At 33.2% G+C, this 23316-nt stretch overlaps 1 protein-coding gene across 1 annotated transcript in view; it reads right to left on the bottom strand.

Annotated features, from left to right (window-relative positions):
* Nucleotides 1-23316, bottom strand: part of FSTL5 (follistatin like 5) — a 245155-nt gene that overhangs the window by 14197 nt on the left and 207642 nt on the right. The window contains exons 12-15 of the mRNA XM_026041646.1: nucleotides 22731-22849; nucleotides 16512-16661; nucleotides 14632-14739; nucleotides 13315-13439 (exon numbers count right to left, since the gene is read on the bottom strand). Of these exons, the coding sequence (XP_025897431.1) occupies nucleotides 13315-13439; nucleotides 14632-14739; nucleotides 16512-16661; nucleotides 22731-22849 (502 nt within the window). The remainder of the gene's footprint in view (nucleotides 1-13314; nucleotides 13440-14631; nucleotides 14740-16511; nucleotides 16662-22730; nucleotides 22850-23316) is intronic.

The following is a 23316-nucleotide window of genomic DNA, read 5'->3' as shown; positions in this document are numbered from 1 at the left end:
TGACCCTACTCCCACACRCTACCCTCATGAAGTCAGTGGATGTTTTGTAAAGAGAGATCTGAGATATGATCAGAGAGAACTGATCTTCAGGAGAACTGTATTCTCTGAAAAAAAGTAAAAGAACTGGATGAGTTAGAATTCTTTATCTGTACAAGAAGAAGCATTACTGTACAACAATATTCTTTTTTAAACTTTACAACTTAATTCAGGAAAATAATAACAAATATTTATCATTACTATCAACTTTCAGTGAATGAATGGCATTCATGTTYAATGAATTCAAATTCTAGTGCTCGTATTTCAAAATTTATGCAAAACAAAAATCAACTGAGGAAGCTAAAGCTCTGCCACAGCAATGTTTATCAAATCTGCTGACCATGAGCTTTCTGAGACTCCATATAAACAACATGCACTGTCTGCAAACAGTTTTTACAGGATCAGGGTAGGCTCTGATGCTATAAAAAAACTTCTGATCTGGCAATATGGGAAAGTATTACCATTTATACAAAATTCTAAGAGAGAAAGGTATTATGTATCATATATTTTTTTTCCTGATGARATGAAGTTATCCAAAGTAGCTGGGAGAAGGAAATATTAATAATTAAGGAGACAGAGAAATTGAAGTTGGTCTAAGAATAATTTCCTTAACTGTATTCCTCAGCTTTGCCTTTAGTGGTCCTTTTAGCTTTTGTCACCAATATAACAAAAGGTAGACACATTTTCCCCCTAMGTCTGAATTTTCTAAGTACTTAACATATAACATTACAACCAGTATTTACTTCATTGAAAATATTCTTTACTTTATACTCCTACATGGATCATTCTAAGGAAGACAGATTATTTTACTCCATTGAGGCACTGCATTCATACTATTTAAAACACCACACAGTTAATACTTCTCACCTAAGTAATTGTGAAATAAACAAAACTGTTTAAAATGTCACTTTTTATTACAAATATTGTAGTATATTACAGGATTACATAAATAAAATATTTATCTCTAGATAACAAGCACTCTTTATTTTGGAACTGGTTTTGATGTCAAAAAATAGTCAGCTTTCCTAGAGCATATCAATCTTCCCCTCAGGGGTTACAAAATGAATGTTCCCTGGAATACTTCATTTCTGGCAGATTGCAGAGAAAAGACCTTTCTTTAATTTCGGCAGTTCAAAATGTTTGTCTGTTGATAACAAAAGCCTAAGTGGAATTTGCCCACTGGCTATTGATCAYCAACATGTTTTTCTTGTGGGTCCTCTTAACAGTACCTAATTTTTGAAGTCTGTTTTCCCAATTTTCTTTCTTGTTACTCTTTAAGACAGTAAGGAACTCCCACTTCATATCTGTGTTTTGCAGCGAGACATCACTTTTTTTTTTTTTCATCTTTTTCCTCCCCTAATAGTTATACACAGAACTGTTAAACACAAATATTTTCTGATTTTACTATATACTTGTAGCAAATATTGTGAATGAAATATTAAAAAATTCTGTTCCGAAAAATAGACAAATAATATCTGCAATGACGTATGYCTGTAATAATGCATCTGGGAAATCTTACTATAGTAGCTCTAAAATCAGAAATAGAAAAATAACTCAGTCAAAAAATAAAAATAAATATCTCAGAGCAGAGGGTTAGAAGGTCAACTTAGTTCAATGAACTGATGGAAAACTAGAAATTTCAGTTTAAAGCACCAACAGGACTACCAGTTCTGATAAATAAATGAAAAGGTCAGTTCTGATGAAAAATGGAATTTGATGACAGGTTTCATTTTCTACTAGTACTGACTATTTTTTCTTACTAAGCGCACTCTTGCTTGGGAGGAAGTTCTGGATTTGAGAAAACTGGTATGTTAAGTACTGCATTTGTACTTTTCCAACCACAAGAAAAAAACTGTCTATAGAACACGAAAAAATCCCTGCAATTAGTCACATGTAAGGAAARGAGGAGTTAGTATCAAAAAATAACTTGCTTAAAATTAAAATCAACACTTTTTTTTTGGATTGTGAACGTGAAGTAAAGAATACCTTTTTTTAAGATGAAAATATACGCAAAGAGAAGTCTTACTCATCAGAAGTTGCCAAAACATCATGTTTATTTAATAATGTTAAAAAGTAGTAAAAGTCTTCAGAGATTAAAGGAACTTTAAGAAAGGAACTTAATATTCAATTGCAAGATCTATGAAACCAATAGTTTCAGATCTATAGGATCTTATAGTGGAAATTTCTTATAGTGGAAATAAAATCCTTCATTAGACTCTGAGCTGTACTGAAACAAGAAATGGAGGAGCAATGCAGCCAAGGTTGGAAAAACAAATACCTACAAAGCCTGCTATGGTTCAGGATARTGACAAATGTAGAACATTACCTGAGAGATCAGAAAGACAGGGAGGTGGATCTTACTGTAAGAAGGCCTTGAATTCKGAGACTGATATTCACGTTTGTTCTAGAGGCACTGAAAATCTTTATTGCTTTTAGCTATTCTTTTTTTTCTCTCGCACATAGAAGGGGACGTTATCTCTATTTCCATTCTCAATCCAAAAATGCAGAGTAAAGAGGATTAAGTTAGAAGACTGAACCTCCATATACAAAGAAAATGATTACATCATAATCAAATATGTCAAAAAGTTTACCTGATCTTTTCAACTTTTTTTTTTTTTTTTTTTCTTTTGTGAGGGGGAGGAGCAGCAGTCATTCACCAGTTTGGATATTTCATATAGGGACTATATGTGTTTAGTATTTGTATATAGTTCATATATATGCTTAGCAGTTTACACTAGCAAACACAATAAYCTGTCCTATCTGTAGATAAGGCATGAATGAAGAAAAGTATAAGACTTTCTCCTATATAGCATAAAATGTACAAATCAAAATTGAGAGATTCACTTTTTTTTTCCCAAGAGTGAGATCTAGAGGCATACAACAGTCAGCTGAAGCCCACAGCTTCCTACTCTACAGCGTTTACATGGACTTGATGGAGGAGAACCTACTGCTGACTGACCCTTAAAGAGACGATGAAATATTCTTAGTAATTCTTGCAGTTGTTCGGAGAACTCTGTGGGGCCACAGATATKGATTGGCTTCCTCTTTGTGCTAGCCTTCCTTCTGAAATATTTCTTCAGAATCCAAAGAATGGGACTTCAAGCTAACTAACTGACCTTTTAGTCATTTTCCCTTTGTTTAGAGGGTGTGTAMTGATCATTATTTGGGAAAGTAAGGATCTTGGGAACATCAAGATTGCYACTAAAGACAGGAGGGAATGCAAGGGCTTGCCCTGGCATCTCTTAAATTCTTGGGATAATTAGATATCTTCAAATTATTTTTGTGCTGAGAGATGGAATTTCAATAGGAAAATTCCACTTCTAGACAACAAGAGGCAGAATGAATAAACTAAACAATTAATGAGCATTTGTATGCTTTTAATAATGCATAACTGAAGTGCAGATTAAGTTTATTCCACATCATATTTAACAAGATTACCTTAAGACGAAGAAATATGAGCTGCAAATTTAATGCAGTTAAGCCAAAGTGAATGCCATCACAAGTACATCAACAAAATCCTCATTCTTATTGTGATAGCTTCCACTCTAGCAGAGTCTTTCAGACACTTGTAGGAGAGACTTTATGAGAACTGTCTTCTGCAACTCAACTGGATACTTTGTGTGTTTGCAGATAAAGTGTGAAATGTCTTAATTAGATTCTCATATTGATCACAAAATAGGGTTCTGCCTCAAGCCTTTTTAAAATTATATTGTCTTTAAAACAAACAAACAAACAAAAACTACTTCAGATTAAGATTCTATCAGTAGAATATTTAAGGCACATCTCACTAGCAAYCCAGAGGAGAGAAATGGAGGGTTACCTTAAATTCATGTTGAACCATACCCTCAAATAAACTATGTGTAAGAAAATAGCTGGGGCTGCAGCAGGGCAGATGGTGTAGTGGCTCTATCTGCCATTCTATAGGTATTGTTGGAAGAGCTGGGTTAATATGTCCCAAGTAGGCTAGGACTTTTAACTGGTATTTAGACTACATTTGAGACAAATCTTTATTTTCCAGGGTACCAGAAACGCAAGAGTTTATGAATTATCTAACTTTTTTTTTTTGTTGGAAGTTCCTACAATAGAAGTACATACAAAACATTATTGCAAAATTGGAAGGATTACGATGTTTAAAATAAAATAATCCAACACATTTCAGAACAAAGGAAACCATTTCAATATGTAGAGCTTTACTATATATGTTAAAATATATAAGAATCTATAATTCCAAAAGAACTATTTGTACTACACAATAACTATTTTTCAGTAGAAAAAATCTTGATAATGTTGGCAGCAAATGTTTTTCTGCCTTGCATATTTTATTTTGTATCTTTTCATTTCACATTTAAGAAAATGAAAGTCCAGCAAAGGCCTAGCTACACTGACACAGCCAACAAAGGACATTCCTAAAGATAGTCCTCAATGTCAGTACAAGGAAAGATAGGATTAAGAAGATCTGGCACTCCAGAAAGCATGGTAACACCAGGGTGGACAGATGTCATGTGGAATGCACAGCAGAATTTGTGTATGTCAAAAGAAATAGTCAGCACCAGTAGAAAATGAATAATGAGTTAGCGATAAAGACTGCAAAGGTGATAAATTATGTATGTCAAAACAGTCTCAAAAGATCTTTTTCTTCATTTTAAAAATGAAGCTCACATTCTCTGATATCTAGGGGTATAAGAAAATATTCAAAAGAAATACTAAACTTTACCACAGTTCCTTTTCCTCTTCTTACTAATGATCCAAATTGGGAAAATATTAGCACAAACCAACTTATATATTTACTGCATGTAAAAAATACATGATAGAATTATGACACAAAGAAATACCAGAGGTAACATTTCTACTGCAAATATAAGATCACCATGAGAAAAAGTCATCCTCATCATGTTAATTTGTATATATTAAAGATTGTTTATTCCTGGTAAGATGCAACTTTGGATAATTCTCCAGAGAAAATCTTGCATGTTTGGGAATAACAGAAGGAACATTGACAAAACAGCCAATCTGAGCAGATTTATAGTGTCTCATTGTATTTGGAAGTTTTCTTAAAACCACTGACTCATGTGATTACACAAGGATCACAACTTTACTAAAAAAAAAAAGATAAAAGTTAATTTTCTAACAGAACTTCACACTGAAAAGCTGAAACATTATGAACAAGACTTATCCTAACTGCTCAAAAACAGATATGCAAACATCAAGTTTGGGAGCAAATCTTTACTATCCCTCACTTTTCTTTGTCTAACATACTATTGCAAATCTGTAAATCTAAATGAAAGCAAAATCCTCTTTTGTCCTAATTCTTTCTTTTTCTAAGGAAATTGTAAAAGCATAATTTCTATGCAACTCTTAAGGCTCAAAAAATGCCTTCAAAATTACCTTTGTTATTTAAGAACAAAATGCACAAAAAAAAAAAAATCAAAGCATTAACTATTACATCATTGTGATATTTTATGTATCTCAAAAGCTTAATGAGGTTAAACTTAATTCACATACTTCTGAAAAAAAAAAAGACTAGAAAATAAGATGTTTTAACAGTTTTTATGACCAACTTTCTAAATAGCTGTGCACTATAAGCTTAACAGCAAACATACAGAAGAATTTATTTCTCTTAAAATAATTTTAAGATCACCTCACAGCTAGAGGTGATCATAGAAACCTTATTCAATTTATTTGAAATAGCAATGAGTAATTAAGGCAGCACTAGGATAAGTTAATTGCTGAACAGTGGATACAACAAACTGTGTCACACCTGCAGGGGTCATTTTTTTTCTATAGCTGACTATATTTTTGTACATGCTGCATGGTGTGATGGACTTTCATGCAGTGACGCATACAGTCTTTTAAAAGGAAAATGGAAATAGGTATTGCAATTATTTATTAATAATAATAGTCTACTTGTCCATTTCAGATGGACAGAATATCACATTATCCTAGTAGTAAATCTTCCTGTTACATCATCTGCACAGAATAAAGCAAATAAATAACGGATAGTGGGGAAAAACACTTGCAGCATAAATTCCCAGTCGATCTAGTTCAGCATATTAAACTTAAGTCGGGTTTTGTCTAGTTCCCTAGCCAGTGGCAGAAGAAATAAGACCAAAGGAATTTCACTTGGTTATTTCCACAGTTTTAGCACGTAACAAAAGGCACAGTCTCATGCTTTAGGTACCACGTGAAGGGAATTACATATATTTCTCGACAGCCACACTAAAGTGGAAATGTTTTTGGTATAATCTTTTTCTCTTGACAACCGACAATTTTATTTTGAGTCCAAACTTCTACTTGCCAAACAGTACTTAGGAGTCCTTACTGTCTAGACTGTGAAAAAAATCATGTTTGCAAATATAACTTATTTTTAGTTTAGCATATGAGAGTAGAAATGAAAGAGGATACGTACGAAGCATAAGTGTGGTGATATGGCATCTGCACATACATAAGATGTTTGGACTTGCCTAGCCTGAGACTTATACACATAGGTCAGATTTATGGTGTCCTTGTTTGCGAGCCGAGGGTGTGTGAGTAGAGAAGGAATGACATGGAGAATATAGGTTTCATCATCCAAAGAGTGCCTCCACATTTTCTAAAGATACACTTATTACTTCAGTGGTTAATATTGCCAGTGGTGGTTATTGAACAAGTCAGTTTTAGAGCACCAAAATTACCTGAAGTGAATCTCAATCTATTTAGTCTACATACTCCTTTCAGAACAAATATGCTATAAAAAATCACTATTTAAAGCAAGAAGATGCAGATAGAGACTTTGTGCTCTCTTTCCCCACCCTAATATTTCTCAGTTTGTTTACCACAACAAATGCATTTATGGACCTCCTTTTGGGGTGAAGACACACAGAGAGGGGGAAAATGAGTAAGGGTACATGGAAACCCATGGTTTCCATGTACCTCTACCTTCACAAAGACCTAAGTTTTCAAAGATGGTGAGATGGTGCAAAACATGGGCCCCAAACCCCACAAAATCCCTTGTGGCCTGTGCTACTATGGGTGGCGTGAGAATTCACTGATGGAGTCTACAACCATTATTAGAAATTGCAGTTACTTTCCAGATTTTCTCTCCTTGCCCTTGGGCTTCTGAGTCTTTTTTTTAATTTTTTTTTCATTCTCAATTTCTCTACTATTCAAACGACTTCTCCCAAAGCAGTAACTATGTTGATAGCTTTTTGACTAAAAACTGATTGCAAAATGGTCACTTTCCTAACACAGCTTGTTAACTGAGTTTGTAAAATACTACATTATTTTCCTTTTTCTTTGAACCAAATCATAATGGCTAAGTGAAATATTCAATCTCAAATTAATTTTATAATTTTGTTGGTGCTTTGTTTACTGTTGACTCAGAATTGACTGCTTGCATTGTCGGACTTGAAAATCATTGAAAAGTTCTTTCTGATTATATGGGATTTTTGAAATAAAATGCTATTTTCTGCGTGCTTTTTTTGCACAGTAATACTGAAAATGCCCTTTCAGCTACTTCACACCTCTGCAGGGGCTTAAACTCTGAAATGCAGTGTGAATCTCTGAATCTCTAAACTTCTGAATGTACTGAATCACCATCCCACACGGGTTTCATTTACAAACACTCAGAGGAATGCACTGGCAGCATATTCCAATTACTCTTAAAGAAAAGCTTAGTTTTTGGAATGCTTTGTGTAAATGAGTAAGTATAATTTTTGAGAAATTTCTTCTCCTATTATCCTCCACAACAAAGAAATAGAAGAGAGAAATTCAAACTGAGAATATTTTAACTCTATTCATATCCTAAGCCATCTCACCAGTGAGTTGATTGTTCATTCTTCCACTGTTAAGTCAAGTAACTATATGACATTCAAAATGCTTGCTAAAAGATTAAAATATCTAAAGGGTTAGAGTGAATCCATTAGCATGAGATCATTTAACATTTTACAGTGGTATAATGATAGATCTTAATTTATTCCAATTATCTTTTGTTCAGTTCGATTTAGAAACTGTGGAACTGAAATAATCAGCCCTTTTGCTCCTAAGACTTCTAAGGATGTATTTTCATGAGGATTTTACCAGTCACCTTTTTGCAGTTGTCCCATATACTAATAGCAAATGTCTATTTTTATGATAAGGAATAGATATTAACAGACAATTAAGGACAAGATCATTGGTTGTGTTGAACTGTCTTGGCAGAAAGAGGAGTTCACTGATTAAAATTTACTTCTTGGTAAATGTGAAGGCCAAATACTGAAAATATATACTCAGTTTTTAACCAGCATATCTATCAAGGTAATAAGCTTTTTTATATGCTTTTCACAGTAATAAATGAAAGAGGACATTGGAATATGAAACATTAATGAGAGATCCCACCCTATCTGCCTTTGTGTCCACAGTATCGCATGACCTTTTAATACAACTGGGCAGGGTCAGGGAAGAGTATTTTTTCAAGGTGTGTGAATTGAAAAAATATGGCATGACTCTATGAAAAAATAATACAGCTTACATTCATTCTCTTGGTATAATTCATGTAAGAAGATTTGCTTTCCCAAAGTAAAGCAAAGAAAAGCTGCTGGTAGCTGGCCATGTTCTTTTCAGGACATRCAAGACGAACACAGAATTTCTTCCCTTTAAAATCTCTAGACCTCCAACAGCTAGCAAGAACAAGCTTCATTTAGATTCTTCCTATTAATTCCTGTTAGGATTCTTTCTATCATTAATGGTTTGTACCATTGTCTCCTTTTGGTTGCTGACTGACTCCAGAATTTTAGTGCAATACTCTACAACTACCAGGCACAGAAAACTTCAACTGAAAAGGTAAGGAAAATTTCATCTTTCCTTAGACTCTCAGCTTGAATTTTAAAAGTTCAAAAAGTTTAGAAAAAAGAAGGGTGTTTATTTTCATCATAAAGAAATACTCAAGGGCAGGCTTAGAGCTAGCAGGCAGACTGGTCTTATCAGAGCAAYACACAGAAATTCTAGAATTAAGTTACCGAAATTTTTAAGACCTTAGCATAGAGTGGCAACCCAACCTAACGGTGCCTGAGGATGTCTGAATAAACAGGGATTTGCTATCAAGAAGCAAAGGATGCTCAACAAGTTATTAGAGAGACCAGAATATTAGTGAGACATTCCAAGGGAAACCCTCTGAAATGATGATATTAAATACGATATTAAATGTAATTTATATCAGTACCCAAAATGATTAAATTTCTTTTCTTGTGCATTCCTGTAAACCAACTTTAAAAAAAAAAAAAAAAAAAAAAAGAGAGAGAGACCTTGATAATAAAACAATTGATCCATTCTTCCTCTATTCATTTTGGTTGATGCCTACATAGTTTAATTAGCTGATGCTTTGACGGGTCATTATAGGTGTTCTGAGCATAGATGCTATGTTCACTGGTGATGAAACCAAGAAAAGTGATTTCTTCTGACTTCTGCTAGATTGTATGTACAGCCAAATCTTGTCTTAATCTTGTGGTAGAAAAAAAAAAAACAGTTTGAGAATTCATTTTTACCTTGAGATCAATTATTGTCTACCTCAGACTAAAACCGCTAATACTTTTTCATAACCTAGATTAACTCAAGAGATCAGTAAAATAGCTATTATTTTTGGTTGGATGAGGTAAGCCTCTTACATCTCAGCTACCAAATACACTCCATGACCCTTTAGCCTTATTTTATTGCAAACGAAGGAAACATTTGATGATTTCTCAACCTCTGTTAGTGTATTCAAGAGCTTAAAACAGATGGTTTAGCCTTGCATGTCACTGCATGCAAAGCAATGTATTTCTGTTTTACCTAGTACATTTCAGGGTAGTCTTCACAGTGAGTTAATTCAGTTCAGTAAAAATGATAGCCTGCTGCTTAAGCCCATCTGGTGCATGGTGTGATTTCATTTGCCTGTTTGCAGGCCAAATGAGTGAAAATGCACTTTACATCCTTCACTTGGAATTAACTCTGAAAATGATATTAATGTTCAGGCAGACAGTTACTGAGTTTAAATTATATACTTTAAGGCAAGTATTCAAARGTACGGAAAAATTATTTCACTTTTTCATACTAGTTATATTTCAGAGGATCTTGTATCTAGTGTACTAAGTCTGTATCTGTTAAATCTTTTAAAAGTTTAAGTATTGGAAAACTGTAAGACAACATTTCTATTGGTGAATAGCTGAAGTGCAGTTCTCAACAGACATGTCTTGCACAATTAATTCCTGGTAGCATTAGCAAGGTGTGTCTTACTAGAACAAATGGATAAATTTAAAACTAATCGAAACTGTCAGTTACCATATTTTTATCTATTTCTATTTGCGTGTGTGTAACTTTCTTTTGAAGAACTGAAGGTAGCACATTTCCTCTTTACTATATAAAATAAACATCTGCCCAGGTAGCCCAAATGTATAGTTTCATCTCTTTTTTTTTTTTTTTTTTTTTTTAAAAGTCTTTAAGTTTCTACTATATATATATTATTTAGAGTGAACATCTTACATAATATTAAGTATTAAAGAGAGAATAAGTTAACGGCCTCCATAACTATAAATTATTCACTCATGTTTTAGTGCCTACATGTCAACAAGCTTACCTATCCTTTAGGTAAAATACTCAAGGTGATTGAAGAGGAATTGATTGGATAAAATATGGAGCAGATGGCTTGTGTTAACTGTATTACTGAACTGTAAATTCACAGCGTTACAAGACACACATTTAGTGCTTAGAAATTTGTTTCTCAACATAGACATCCAAATTTTATTCTAGCTGCTGATTTAATAAGCCATGCATATTCCATCAACTGCTCCATGTTCCAAAATTTTAGCTTACAGGTGACAAATACATCTAGCTAGAAATAGCGTTCATTWTTCTGGAAAAGTGGGTGTTGCAACTGGTAGCTGACTTTTATCCAAGAGTGAAAAATCTCCTTGAGTAGTTAACCAGTCATCTGTCTCAGCCAGTGGGGTTATCTCCCTGTTCTCTCCTGAATGGTTTATTTTATACTTAACATCCTAAATACTCACATGCTGTTACTGAGTATTTTTATCACTGGCTGATGAAAAGGTAGATTTAATAGACMGTTTTTCTATATCATCACTAAATTGATGGATTTACCTTGTACAGTTAATTATAGTTAACTCCTCACACACTGCTCACAGAGTTCATTTTGGTTTATCCAAAAAATTGAAGTGCTTGAAGGTCAGACGTATTATATAAAAGGCAAATTCTTAAATGACTTACCCACTTTATATAAACAGATCTTGAAAAAAAATGGGCAAARAGAGAAATACAGTATTTCTGTATATAGCTTTCCTTTCTATAGAAAAGGCGCACAGTTACCAATTTAGAAAATTAAAATCAAATTGCATGCTAAATTAAAATTTCATATTTATTATTCTTCTTTAATTCTCTTATTATTTATTCCTTTCTGCTCAAGTCATATATAGGACAGATGAACTGAGTCATCATCCGAAGGTAACTGACTCACCATGCCCCTGCAAAAAGAGCCTACATGCCCTATTTAAACAAGAGMACAACTTAATATTAGGCTATACTGCCTTTGGGCTGAGTCTATTTTTCTTTTCCCAGACTCCCTTGTAGATGTTTGCTCCTATCTTTCGTTTCCTATTTTCAGGAAAATTAAGGTACCTAAAAAATGTAATTTCTATTCTACTGCTCCTCTTACAGAAAAAAAATGCAAGAGTAGTTATCTATCATGGAGTATAATTACCTTATGAGAGAGTATGTTTCCTATACATAAATGCATCTTCTTAAACTGGGAATAATTGTTTTATATTCAATGAAAGAAAGCGGGCAGTTTTACTAACTCAAAGCAAATTTTTGGTCATGTAGGATATACTAATCTAAGATGGTAAAGCTATGCCAGTATTTATTGAAATGATTATTATGTTTTTTCAATTTTTTTTTTTTCCTGGCAGTCATGCTTTGACTTTAATAGACTTGCATACTTTAAGACAGCTTGAACTGAGTCCATTGAACATCATGCTAGATGGTGTCCAACCCCATGCAACGGTTTAAAAACTGGCCAAAGATTCAATTAAATGTGTCAGTCAGTCACTGTAGATCACTGCTAGCCCTTTGCTTTCCATGTAGCCATTAGTTATGAAGAGTTTGTAGGCAGCTATGCAGGCAAGAACATCTAACTGTGCATTTACTTAATGATAAAAATCCAAACAACTTCCCTCCTTAAGACATCGATATAAACAACTAAATTTCACTCATATGAGTGGCAGTCTGTCCTTACTTGTTCCTTTATAAAGTAATAGATCTAAATCAGATCTAATCCAAATATAACAACTATTTAATCACTTTCTAAGGACTGTTTGCTCATAAGTTTAATGACAGAATGTGTATTTTCTACTGAATTACAGAAATGTGTTTAGAGATGGCATCCTGCCTTACATCCATTTTAAACCTTGCYGTCTTTTGCTCTTGGTGCCCTTCTCTTTCCTATAGGTCTCCTTCTTCCACACTTGGTACAATACTATCACAGACAGAGCTTGTCTATTCTTCAGGCAAAATCAAAGATAATCCTACCTTCGCTGAGAATAACAATCAAGGCCCAAGAAAATATAGGTTTTCCTGGTATAGGCGATGGTAAGAATCACTGAAACTTCTAAGAACTATATATTTACCAAACACCAATGCAATCAGACCAATTTTATCCATGTGACTAAATAATTTTTTTTATATACTTAGTCATGACTTATTTTAAAAACAGAGAGCCTGATGAAAACACACAGAGACCAAAATRGACTGAGAGTGACAAACCAATGATTAAGAACTTAAATTATATTGTGTCCTTTCAAAATGATAAACTGGATTTTCTGGTCCAATAATAACTTAAATAAAAACATACATGTAACATAGCATGGCAAATGCAATATACGGCAAAACAACTTGGAGCAGTAAGAGAAATTAATAATTAATATTAACAAGTTAAGATTCATGTTCCTAAACTAGGAAATTGAATTCTACAGTTATCAACTCCCAAGCAAGGCAGATCATACCACTTCTTACCTTTAGTACATGGAGAAACAGACAGCAGTCGACTTTGGAGTAGTTGGTGGATACCGAAGAAACACTTGTAAATATCTTAGTTCTACTATCCACCATTTATTCATCAAAACTTCAGTAGAGTTAGCTTGTGAAGAGGAATATTTTAAAGCAATACTGAAGTGCGGGATACAGTCTCAGATTTTTGAAGTCTTTTTAGCTGCATTTTTTTTTTTTGAAGACAATGGCATAGTTCTTTTGAAAGTTAATTATAATTGAGCTGAAACTTACCGTATATGAGTAATGATGAGGTTGGTAGTAGGAATGAAAAAGTCATCCACTTTGTCAAACTGCTTTCCCACAGGCTGAGTATGGATTGTGTGATGAGAAACACTCCCACTGGCTTGTGTTATCACCTATATGAGGCAACATTATTATCCACTGTAGAAATACTCCTTCAAAATTTAATGTATGTTCAAACAAATTAATACAATATTGCTACTGCATTCCGTTTCTTTTGTATTATTCTTCAGGTATAAACAAAAGAGTATACAAATGACAGTGAATAAAGTTGAATGGCACTGCAGATTTCAGAATTTCTTTWACATATTGCCTAATCTTCATATTTATTTCTTTTTAATAAAGATTTGATTTTCTTCCTTTTCCACCATACTTATTCATTTCAAATACTAAGTCTCTGATAGTTCTTAGTGAGTACTAAGAYACCTAAGGTATTACAAGCCTAAATTCTTCAAATTCCCATTGATCCTTCTCCAAGCATAATGKTCATGGGTGAATAAAATGCAAATATATATTAATAGCCACCATAATATTTACATATACGCACCTGAGGCTGGATAAAAATCAAAAATCCATTACATGTAATAGGAAAAAATGACAGTGAGGCTAATAGTAACCTTTAAAAAATTAACAAGAAACTCCTGACACAGTTATGAGTTGTTCTGCAAGGAGAAGCAACCGCTAAACTCCTGTGAATTGCTAAGCTACTAAGGATCTGTAGGTGCTAAAAAGGCGTATTCGAATGTTACTAATTTTTCTGCTCAGGTTCTAAGCCTTTATGACTTCTTCTCTCGTCCTTAATGTATCTAAAAAACATGAGATGGAGAAAGATTTCATGAACTTCTAAAGAAAATGAAAAAAAAAAGTTAAGATTTTTAATATTTTACATCTGATAAATAATGATGGAATTGTCTTAGCTTGTWCTTCTCCACATAGGCATAATTTTAGTGGAAATGGAATATGTATAGCTAAAATCCATTGTATCCTTTAAAAAAAAAGTCACAAGAAGCAACAAAGCAACCAATGGAGGTTGCTTTCAAAAGATCAGCTGTTACAAAAATGCTGCAGTTTYCAGCACATCCCATATCCTCCTGTCAATTCAATATTCCCACTTCACAGTAAGGATACTGAAAATAATCTCTAACTCTTTTTAGAGAAATAAGTGATCTGAATTTCAGGTTACGTAAATTCATTTTACTGTCACTGCAGAGTCATTATAGTCATGCTTAAAGGAAAACTCACCCAATGCTGCAATTATGTAAAGCTTCAACTTATCTAGATATCATAACATATGATCAAAATACTCACCTGTAAAGTTGGTGAATTCTTGTCCATGCTTCCCCAGCTCAGCACCCAGACTTGATCATGAGATTTATCATAGTGTAGTTTCACTGGAACAGGATCTGTTCTTACTGCCTACAGCAAAGTAAAAGTAGATGTCATCAGATTGTCTTAGATTTTTTTTTTAAAGAAAAACAATATATATGATGGAATTAAAATGATTATTGGAGATACATTTCCTGCTGTTTTCAGACCATGTTTAAAAATTACCTCATCAGTTGTTGAAAAAGGCCTCTGATTAATTCAAAGTCACTGAATTGCTCAAGCAGTGATTTTTGTTCATTATGTGTATTAACACTTGGCAACAAAATTATATTATATTGAAGCTATTAAGAAACTGAAAAGTTTTAAATCATGTAAAAATATACCTCCCTACCATGTCTATCACTTTAGGTCTATCAGTTTAAAAACTGCATGAATTAATGGAAAATGGCTAAAGAGGGAAGAGCCATCTCAAGCCACATACTGAAACTGACACAACGTGTTACTATGCAGTACTGCATAACACCAATGCAATGTTGCTACACCAAATATCTTGGTTCTCATAAACTGGATATATCTTTTGAAGTTGATACTTACATTATTAAAAAGTGTATTTTTTTCCAGTGATATTTGTTACCTTTGATAGACTTCAGATCAGACTATAATGATCAGTACCGAAGTGTTTTCTGTACAACTTTGAGATCTGTGCCTAAAGATTACAAACTCTTTTAGGCATTTTAGCACCRAGTTTCTTTTGTTACGAGTGGAATTGAAGACTTTAAAAGTATTAAACGGGAGGACAGGATATTTGATTAAGAGATATCTTCTGTGAGACAAACAATGCTGGGGATTACTTTTCTATTTCCATCAATGTAGTAGGAAAAAAACTGCAGGTGGAAATTGTTTTTTAGTCTCACCATCATGGAACTGTAAAGCACAGCTTGTTTACCAGTTTGTCAAGGASAGTACCAGCTGGCTAATTAAGTGAACCTAATTTAAACTAATGATGTAGATCCTCAAGATAATGCACTAATGGCTGGCTGAGACTGCTGATGATACTTAACTGTACCCCTGAGGTGTTGCAAGCCACAGCTTCATCTAGGCAGAATTCATTTTTTCCTTTCTGGAAATGCAAAATGAAGCCAGGTTGTTCACTGGCTCATTGAAAAGCAGAAAGATACCCCTTGAAAAAGGTCATTCATGTTCRATAACATTTTTCTGCAGCAGGTCAGAAGATGAGTTGTCTACAGTAATATGGGGGCTGCTGCATTAATTTGTTCACGAGTGTCAAATTTCCATCTAGCTCCTTCGCACCCAAGGTGTGAGGCAGAAGGGCTCAGCCACCCGCATACCAGCTGTGCTTGGGGTCTGGGCCATGGCACAGTGAGGAGGAGGAGGAGGAGGAGGGATTGCCCACAGAGCCCAGCACAGGCGGGATGAGGCAGTTCAGAGATGCTCAGCTCCATGGAGCCATGATCCAACAGCTGCTCCTAGTCTCTGATGTTTTGTCTATAACATTAGCTTTTATAGTGTAAGTGGATGTAACGTATTCATTAGTACTAAAAACAAAGCAGTCAAAATATGCATATGTTAATCTAATGTTAATTTCTACATGCAAAAGACACTTTGTCTTACTAAATTTCTGTGTCAAATATTTGCATTTTGTGAAGTGGAAAGTAAAAGTCTAATTAAAATGTGTATATCCTAGAACTATCTAAATTAAGACTTTCATTCCTACAAAATGTTTGCAAAGATGGCCCAAAGAAAAAGGCCCAAAGAAAGTAGAAAAGATTTTTTAATACAATGGAAAAGAAGTATTTCTTGTGGCCAAACTGGTCATTAATTTAAAAATAAGGCATAGGTACCTGTACAACTTTCTGAGACTGTACATCAACAATGAGCACTCTGTCGAGCGTGGGCTGAGTTGCGTATATGAACTTGTCTTTTACATTAACAGCAGTCGCCCATACACACCGCTGAACTGCATCTCCTTCAGCTTTGGGACACACTTCATCCTATGGTTCAATAGGAACAGGAAAAGAGTATGAGAAATTAGAGTCAAATCAGTTAAGAACGCAATAGAAATACCACCTACACTTTGGCTGCTGTTTAACTCTGAAATATGATTCCCCAAAACTTTAGGGGAGGAAATAGGTAAGCATATYTCTAGGACATTGACTGGGATTAGCTGAAGTGCATGTTGCAAGAACCACAATACTCACAAGTAGTTCTATCACATGCCAGTTCTTCAGATCTGTTCCAGACATTCATGCAGATGTTAGTATTCTTGATTTCAGTGAAAGGATCTGATCTTTCAAAGTTACATTCTATGAAAGTCCATTYGAACTCATGACATATATATCTCTATCAATCTATTTCTATTTATTCTCAGTAAAAGTTTGGTTAGGTATTCTAAATTTAATTTTAAATTTAAATAAAAAGGTGCTTAGACATATTCCTTAGAAATTCCTTTTATGAAATAACATGAATTTTTCCTATAGTAGACTACAGTGGCTTTATGTAAAAATGAGGACCTGAAAAATATTCTGATTGGAGATAAATTATATGTTATATTTCTGTTTTCCTGACCTATTCTTCTTTTCCTTTGTAATTTTTCTTCCTGTAGTTGCAAGGAGCGATTTCATCAAATGATACTAAAAAAAACTCTAATGCTTATTCATAATTTAAAACACTCAGAAACATCATTACTGGTCATCGTGTTAACAATTTTGGTACATCAACAGAGTTTTAAAAGGAACAGAACAATAAATTCGGTACTAAATAAAATGTTTTTTCAAGAAGCAGATGATGTATTTTAGTGCTAACTTTTCTGTATCAGCAACATCCTTTGGCCATTGTGTCTGTGTACATTTGAGAAAATACACTCAATCTTGATAAGTCTAAATAAAAAATAAATCAATTTCCACTCTAAAAGATGGAGTTTCTTTACAGGAGATCAATAGCTACTACTGCTTTCTGCGAGATTCTTAAACCTCAACAAAGAGAAGGTCTTTCAGAAATCACATTTATAATGAACAGGTGCCAAATCCAGTCACCATGAGATGGCACATAAGCAAGAATGTTAACAGAACTTACATATAACTAAGAGTAAGATTTATTTTGCACAGTTAAAAAGCAACACACTTAGAAACTATAATGATATGACTGGATATGGATAATTCAAGAAATTTGCTTCACTTTTAATACAGCAAGTAAAAAGCCACATTTTTTTCATATCAAAATTAGAGAAAAAAAAATACAAATACAACTGCAATTTACTGGTTCTRAAATATATTATCATAAATTTCCAAAACTCATTCAGCTCCAAATATCTAAGAAATCCCTTCAAAATACATTTCTTTGAAATGACAGTAAAATTTCTGTTGCACCAAAATTCTCATAAACATTCTTTTTCCCCAGCATCAATCAGTTTGTGCAGTTGTTTCCCTAGCTATTCAAGTTCACATATATTTAGATGTACTAGAAATAGGTTCAATCAGTGGAGATGAAATCTTGTATTTGAGAAGTCAACACTTGTCTGATTAGACAATATGGATTTCTTTTGAATTTCAGGCAGTAATTCTAAAGCTGTATATTAATTTCCCCAGGGGTTGGGTAACTGGTTAAAATAATTTGTACTTAAAATATAAGAACAAACACACAATTTTCTTATTTTAATTAAAATGTAAGCATTTTTTTCCTAATTTATTCTCTCTGAAAAAAAATCATATCTGATAAAACATTAATTTATTTCATTGTTGATTCCCCATGACTTCTTAATCAAAAAGCGACTCAAACCTATATCAAACAAACAGATGGAAGAAAATAAATCCTTGGAGAATGTTTTTCAAAGTGGCCTGAAGCAAGATATTTCTCTCAAGAGAAAATCTATGTTTATAAAATTATGTGGGTAAGTTCTACACTTAAGYATTTACATTTATGCAAAGGACCTTAGTGTTTTCATAAGGTTTGAATTAAGCTCTTTAAGTACTAAAATAAAAAAATCTATCTATGCCATGCTCATCTGAGACATGAACAGTTTACAACAGGGCATATACTAGATGTTACTATACCACCAACTCCATATTAGCTTCTTGCTCACTTGCTGTGAGCAAACATCAAGCTATGGATCGCTATCACACTATACTTTTGTTTGTGTTGTTTTTTAAAGAGACCAGTAAATTAACCATCTTGCATTTTTTTTTAGGTTTTAGGGAAAGAAAATTTCTTTAGAAAATCTAGTGTTTTCAAGTTCTTGTCCTGCGGGCACTTTGCTCTGCCATATAGTCACATCGATAATTTTGCTCTACAATTAAGACAAACATAATCTGTATTATCTTTGATGAGATCTATTCCAAATAAATTATTTTTTTCCATATATAATCATGTGTTTTCCAAGATTCCTATTTGAAATGAATGGCAAGCATCTGTCATACTTGGAAAAGTACTACTGTTTTTCAGCATATGGAAAAACTAGAAGATTTTTCAAGGATTAGATGTGTTTGGCCTTATATTTAAAATATAGTTGGTACAATTGAAACAAAATATTCTAGTGACCTGGAAAAATGTGTTAATTATGTCCACAACCATTTAGGAAGTTACTATCTTTCTAACTACTATTCAGTAGCATGACATATATGTGTTAAATTGACTCTAGTAAATATAGCTATCGGGGTGGACCGAATCATGATCTCAAAGAAAATTACTTGACCAATGTTATGTGGAATATAAATATATATGTTTATAGCTTTTATAAAATATATATAGTGTAATATACATAGMCTTATATATAAAATTCTGTTATATATGTGTAAAAGAACCTACATAGAGCAAATTTAATGTATCACAATATCATAATATATATATTTAAATATATACACATACAACGTAATTATCATTATATAACTTAAAATRTAAGTGTATATATTTGTTACATATAATACCAGGTACTTTTGAGATGCTGTTGTTCGAATCATAGAAGAACCAGAAATTCAAAACAAACATTTTTATTTTGAAATTGAGTGTGCTGGTCCCAYTTTTAGAACACATGGAACTTCAAGCATGAGATGCCATGTTTTAGTGAAATATGAGTATCATGTAGTTGTTCTTGTGATGAAGAGGAAATCAGGGTTTGTTGAAATCCAATGAAAAGTTTGCCACTGGTTTCAACAACCACATATTTTTAATCACTACTAYTTGTTTGCTTTGGCAGTAATAATTTTTTTAATTGCTATTCACTTGCAGAGAAGATTTTTTCCCCATATGTGTTAGAATTTGCAGACTCTGAATAATCATAATTTCCTGACGATAAATAGCTAGTGCCTGTTAGTGAGCAATATGCTCCAAATACTTTACAACAACACTGCAACACTGAATGCTGAAACATTCTACTTTGAGCGTGATTAAGAATCTATTTGACAACAGATTAGATGAACAGCTGTTAAGGCTAAACAATAACTTGAATCAGGAAAATGATATAAGCTTATTTCTATCCCTCCCTAAGCAAAGTCCATTTTCATGTGATATTAATTTAGAAGATTCCATTAGCTCAGGATATTCTGTAAAGAAGAGGAAATTGTTTACAATTTTCAACAGACAACGATACTCCAGTAAAGCATGAGGTCCCACGCTTCAGTTTAAACTTAGTCTAGTAGTCTAATTGATTATTCTGTTAGGCACATACTAAAGTGCTTTGCTCTACTGACACTTGGTTGCATAAGAGGCAATTAAATAATTAGATGAGGATTCTCAAGTTTATACTTATTGAGAAATTGTATTTACCTTTATCAAAATTAACATACCCAACCATGTGCATATCCCACTACAGCAACATGCATTCACAATATAACCCAATGGCACCTAAAAACACCTGAGTTCACTCTTCTCAAGGAGCTCAACCAATGGTAACTTTACTATGGTGAGAAGCAAACAGGAACCCTAGGGATAAATGTTGCAGTATAATGTGTATATCACATCTGGTACATAAACTGTGCTACACAATTTAGAGTTGTACTTACACTATAGTAAATATTTGAAAATAAAATGGCCCTACTAATGTTTTGCTAACCACCTGAATTGCTAAATCAGAAAAAATTAAAAAGAAACAAAAGAATTCTAAGGAAGTATTAAATGATTTCCTTTACGTGTAAGAGTTAAGTTTTGGAAATGTTTATCAATGATAGGTGTTGCAGGTGTGAAATGATACATAGAGCAATGGGGAAATACAAAATATAACATCTCTAATTAGCAAAATGATACAACAGAAGAAACAAAAAGAATTAATAATACAGAACTTATCATTTGAACTCTTGAACTCTGAACTAATGATCACAAGCTGAGTTTGATACAATCTGACTCTGAGATCCCGAGCCAGATTATTTTTAAAGAGAAAACAGATTTTCCCAAAGAAGCTTGGTGAAGGGACTTTACTCTGCAAAGGACTCAGCTATTATCTAAAGACTGGTGATGAAAAATATTAAATTTTACTTAATAACCACTGAATAAATTAAATTTATTAACTACTCTAAGTAAGGGAGGAAATTTTCAAGTTTCATAAAAAAAGCAGAAATATTATTGGATTTAATAGGCCAAACGACATGCATGAAGGTGCATGTTGTTGCATGCACGCATTTAATTTCTGGCTGTGCATTTACCACAACTACCCATAAACCAGAAATCTTCTAGAAAAGGACACATTTATACTTAAAAATGGRGCTTCTCACACAAAGTACTTCCCTTTTCTCTCTTTTTTTGGAAGGTGGGGGAAGTGAGGAAAGTGGAATGCAGGGACTTAACTACTAGTTTAGATTTTAAAGTTATAAAAAGCATTAAGTCTACCATTGGCCTTACTTAGCCATTCTGATTATCACCACATTTCAATAAATTTAGGCTGCACTTACTTTGAATTTTAAGCCAATAAAATTATAACAAACTTCTTAAAGAAACAGCAAAAGAGATAAAAAAAAAAAAAAAAAAAAAAAAAAAAAAAAAAAAAAAAAAAAAAAAAGCTGTTTAAAAGCTCTTTGGCTTATTTTTGGCCGTGTCAACCTAATTTCACTTAAGTAGCACAAATCAAGGCATGATTAGCAGTTCAAAGGATAATTATTCATACTAAAATAAACCTTTCTGTTGAGTGCAGCCTTTGACATCAATAATGATAGCTGAAAAATAAAATTCTATTAAGACAGTTCTATTGTTCCTTCTGCAATCTTTAGGTTCTAGGGAAAAAAATATGTGTACAGTTCATGGATTACTATAATTTGGTTCTCACTCCAAGGCCATTAATGCAAATCCAAACCATAAGGAAAAAATATTTTTGAAAGATAATACATTATACAGGACAAGTATTAATGGGGTGACTGGTACCCAAATGTTCATGTAAGAACAGCTAGAGATTTGATTAGCAATACAGAAAGAAACAAAGGAATAAAAGGAAGTAGAAAGTACACTATCATTTTACATACCACTGCATATGGAAACTGTTCCATAAATGCAAGGAAAGTGGGGAAATCAGCTAACCATATACTGATAGTAAGATCATTTAAAATAATAAATTGTAAGTTTGATTCAAAGCATCAATCATCTCTAGCTGGTGAAGCTGTAAGAATATTTACTGGCTTAGGAAATGTGACTCATGATAACAGTTTAATAGACAAACAAAACGAAATTCATGGGAGAAAAATATAAATGAGTAAGTAATGGAGTAAAAGACACAATTGAAAAAAGTTTAGATCTTGTTCTTAATAGAGTTTCAGTGTGTGATTTATAGAGATGCACCTAACTGCTGGGAAAACAAAAATCTCCAATTAGGAGATCATGACAGAAAGCTGTTAACAGAAAGGACTAGGAAAAGAGAAAAACAGCCAAAGAAAAAGAAGCGTAGAAATGCATGCTGTACTGGGAATATTTGTTCTGAAGGAGATACTGAGAGTTGGAATTTTATTTTAAAACAATAGCAGAAGAGCATACCATTATACAATAGTTATTAACTGATAGAGACATGTCTGAATTTCTCGAATAAGAAACAGCAAATTAAAGTACAATTGAAAAAAAAACTCTATAAATAAATTTAAAAAAAGAAATACCTGAAAACCGAGAAGTTTTTCACTTGGCTTAATATGCCTTTGAAATTCACATTCCACTGGTTGTATTACTTTGATTCCATCTTCATAAAAAACATAAAACATGTTCCCAATTCCGAGACCTTAGGAACAAAAAGACATCAAAATGTTTAAAATTAAATCATCATTAAAACAAACAAGAAAGCTTGTGCTGAATTTGTGTCATCATACGACTGGTCTGAGATGAATTTGTCACTGTGTAGTGTTAACATAGATAATCCTGGGGGATTATAAAATGAAATAAAATAAAACTGTTATGTTTCACATAATTTTCTCTATGCACAAGTCAGTGGCTTTATAAAAATAGATCTGGAGAGGTAAGTAGTTTGGCAGCTGCAATAATGGAAGGGATCTTGTGAAATCACAGAATGGTTGAGGTTGGAAGCGACCTCTAAAGAGGTCCAACAYGATCATGTGGCACAGGGTGGCATGCAGGTGGGTTTTGAAGACCTCCAGAGAAGGAGACTCCTTAACCTCTCTGGGCAGCCTGTTCCATGGCTCTGCAATCCTCACAGTTCTTCCTCATATGGAGATGACACTTCCTGTGTTT

Source organism: Nothoprocta perdicaria, unplaced genomic scaffold, assembly GCF_003342845.1.
Source record: "Nothoprocta perdicaria isolate Ctin4 unplaced genomic scaffold, notPer1 scaffold_29, whole genome shotgun sequence".
NCBI lineage: Eukaryota > Metazoa > Chordata > Aves > Tinamiformes > Tinamidae > Nothoprocta > Nothoprocta perdicaria.
The sequence above is the reverse complement of the archived record's forward strand: the minus strand, read 5'-3'. Positions and strand labels throughout refer to the sequence as shown.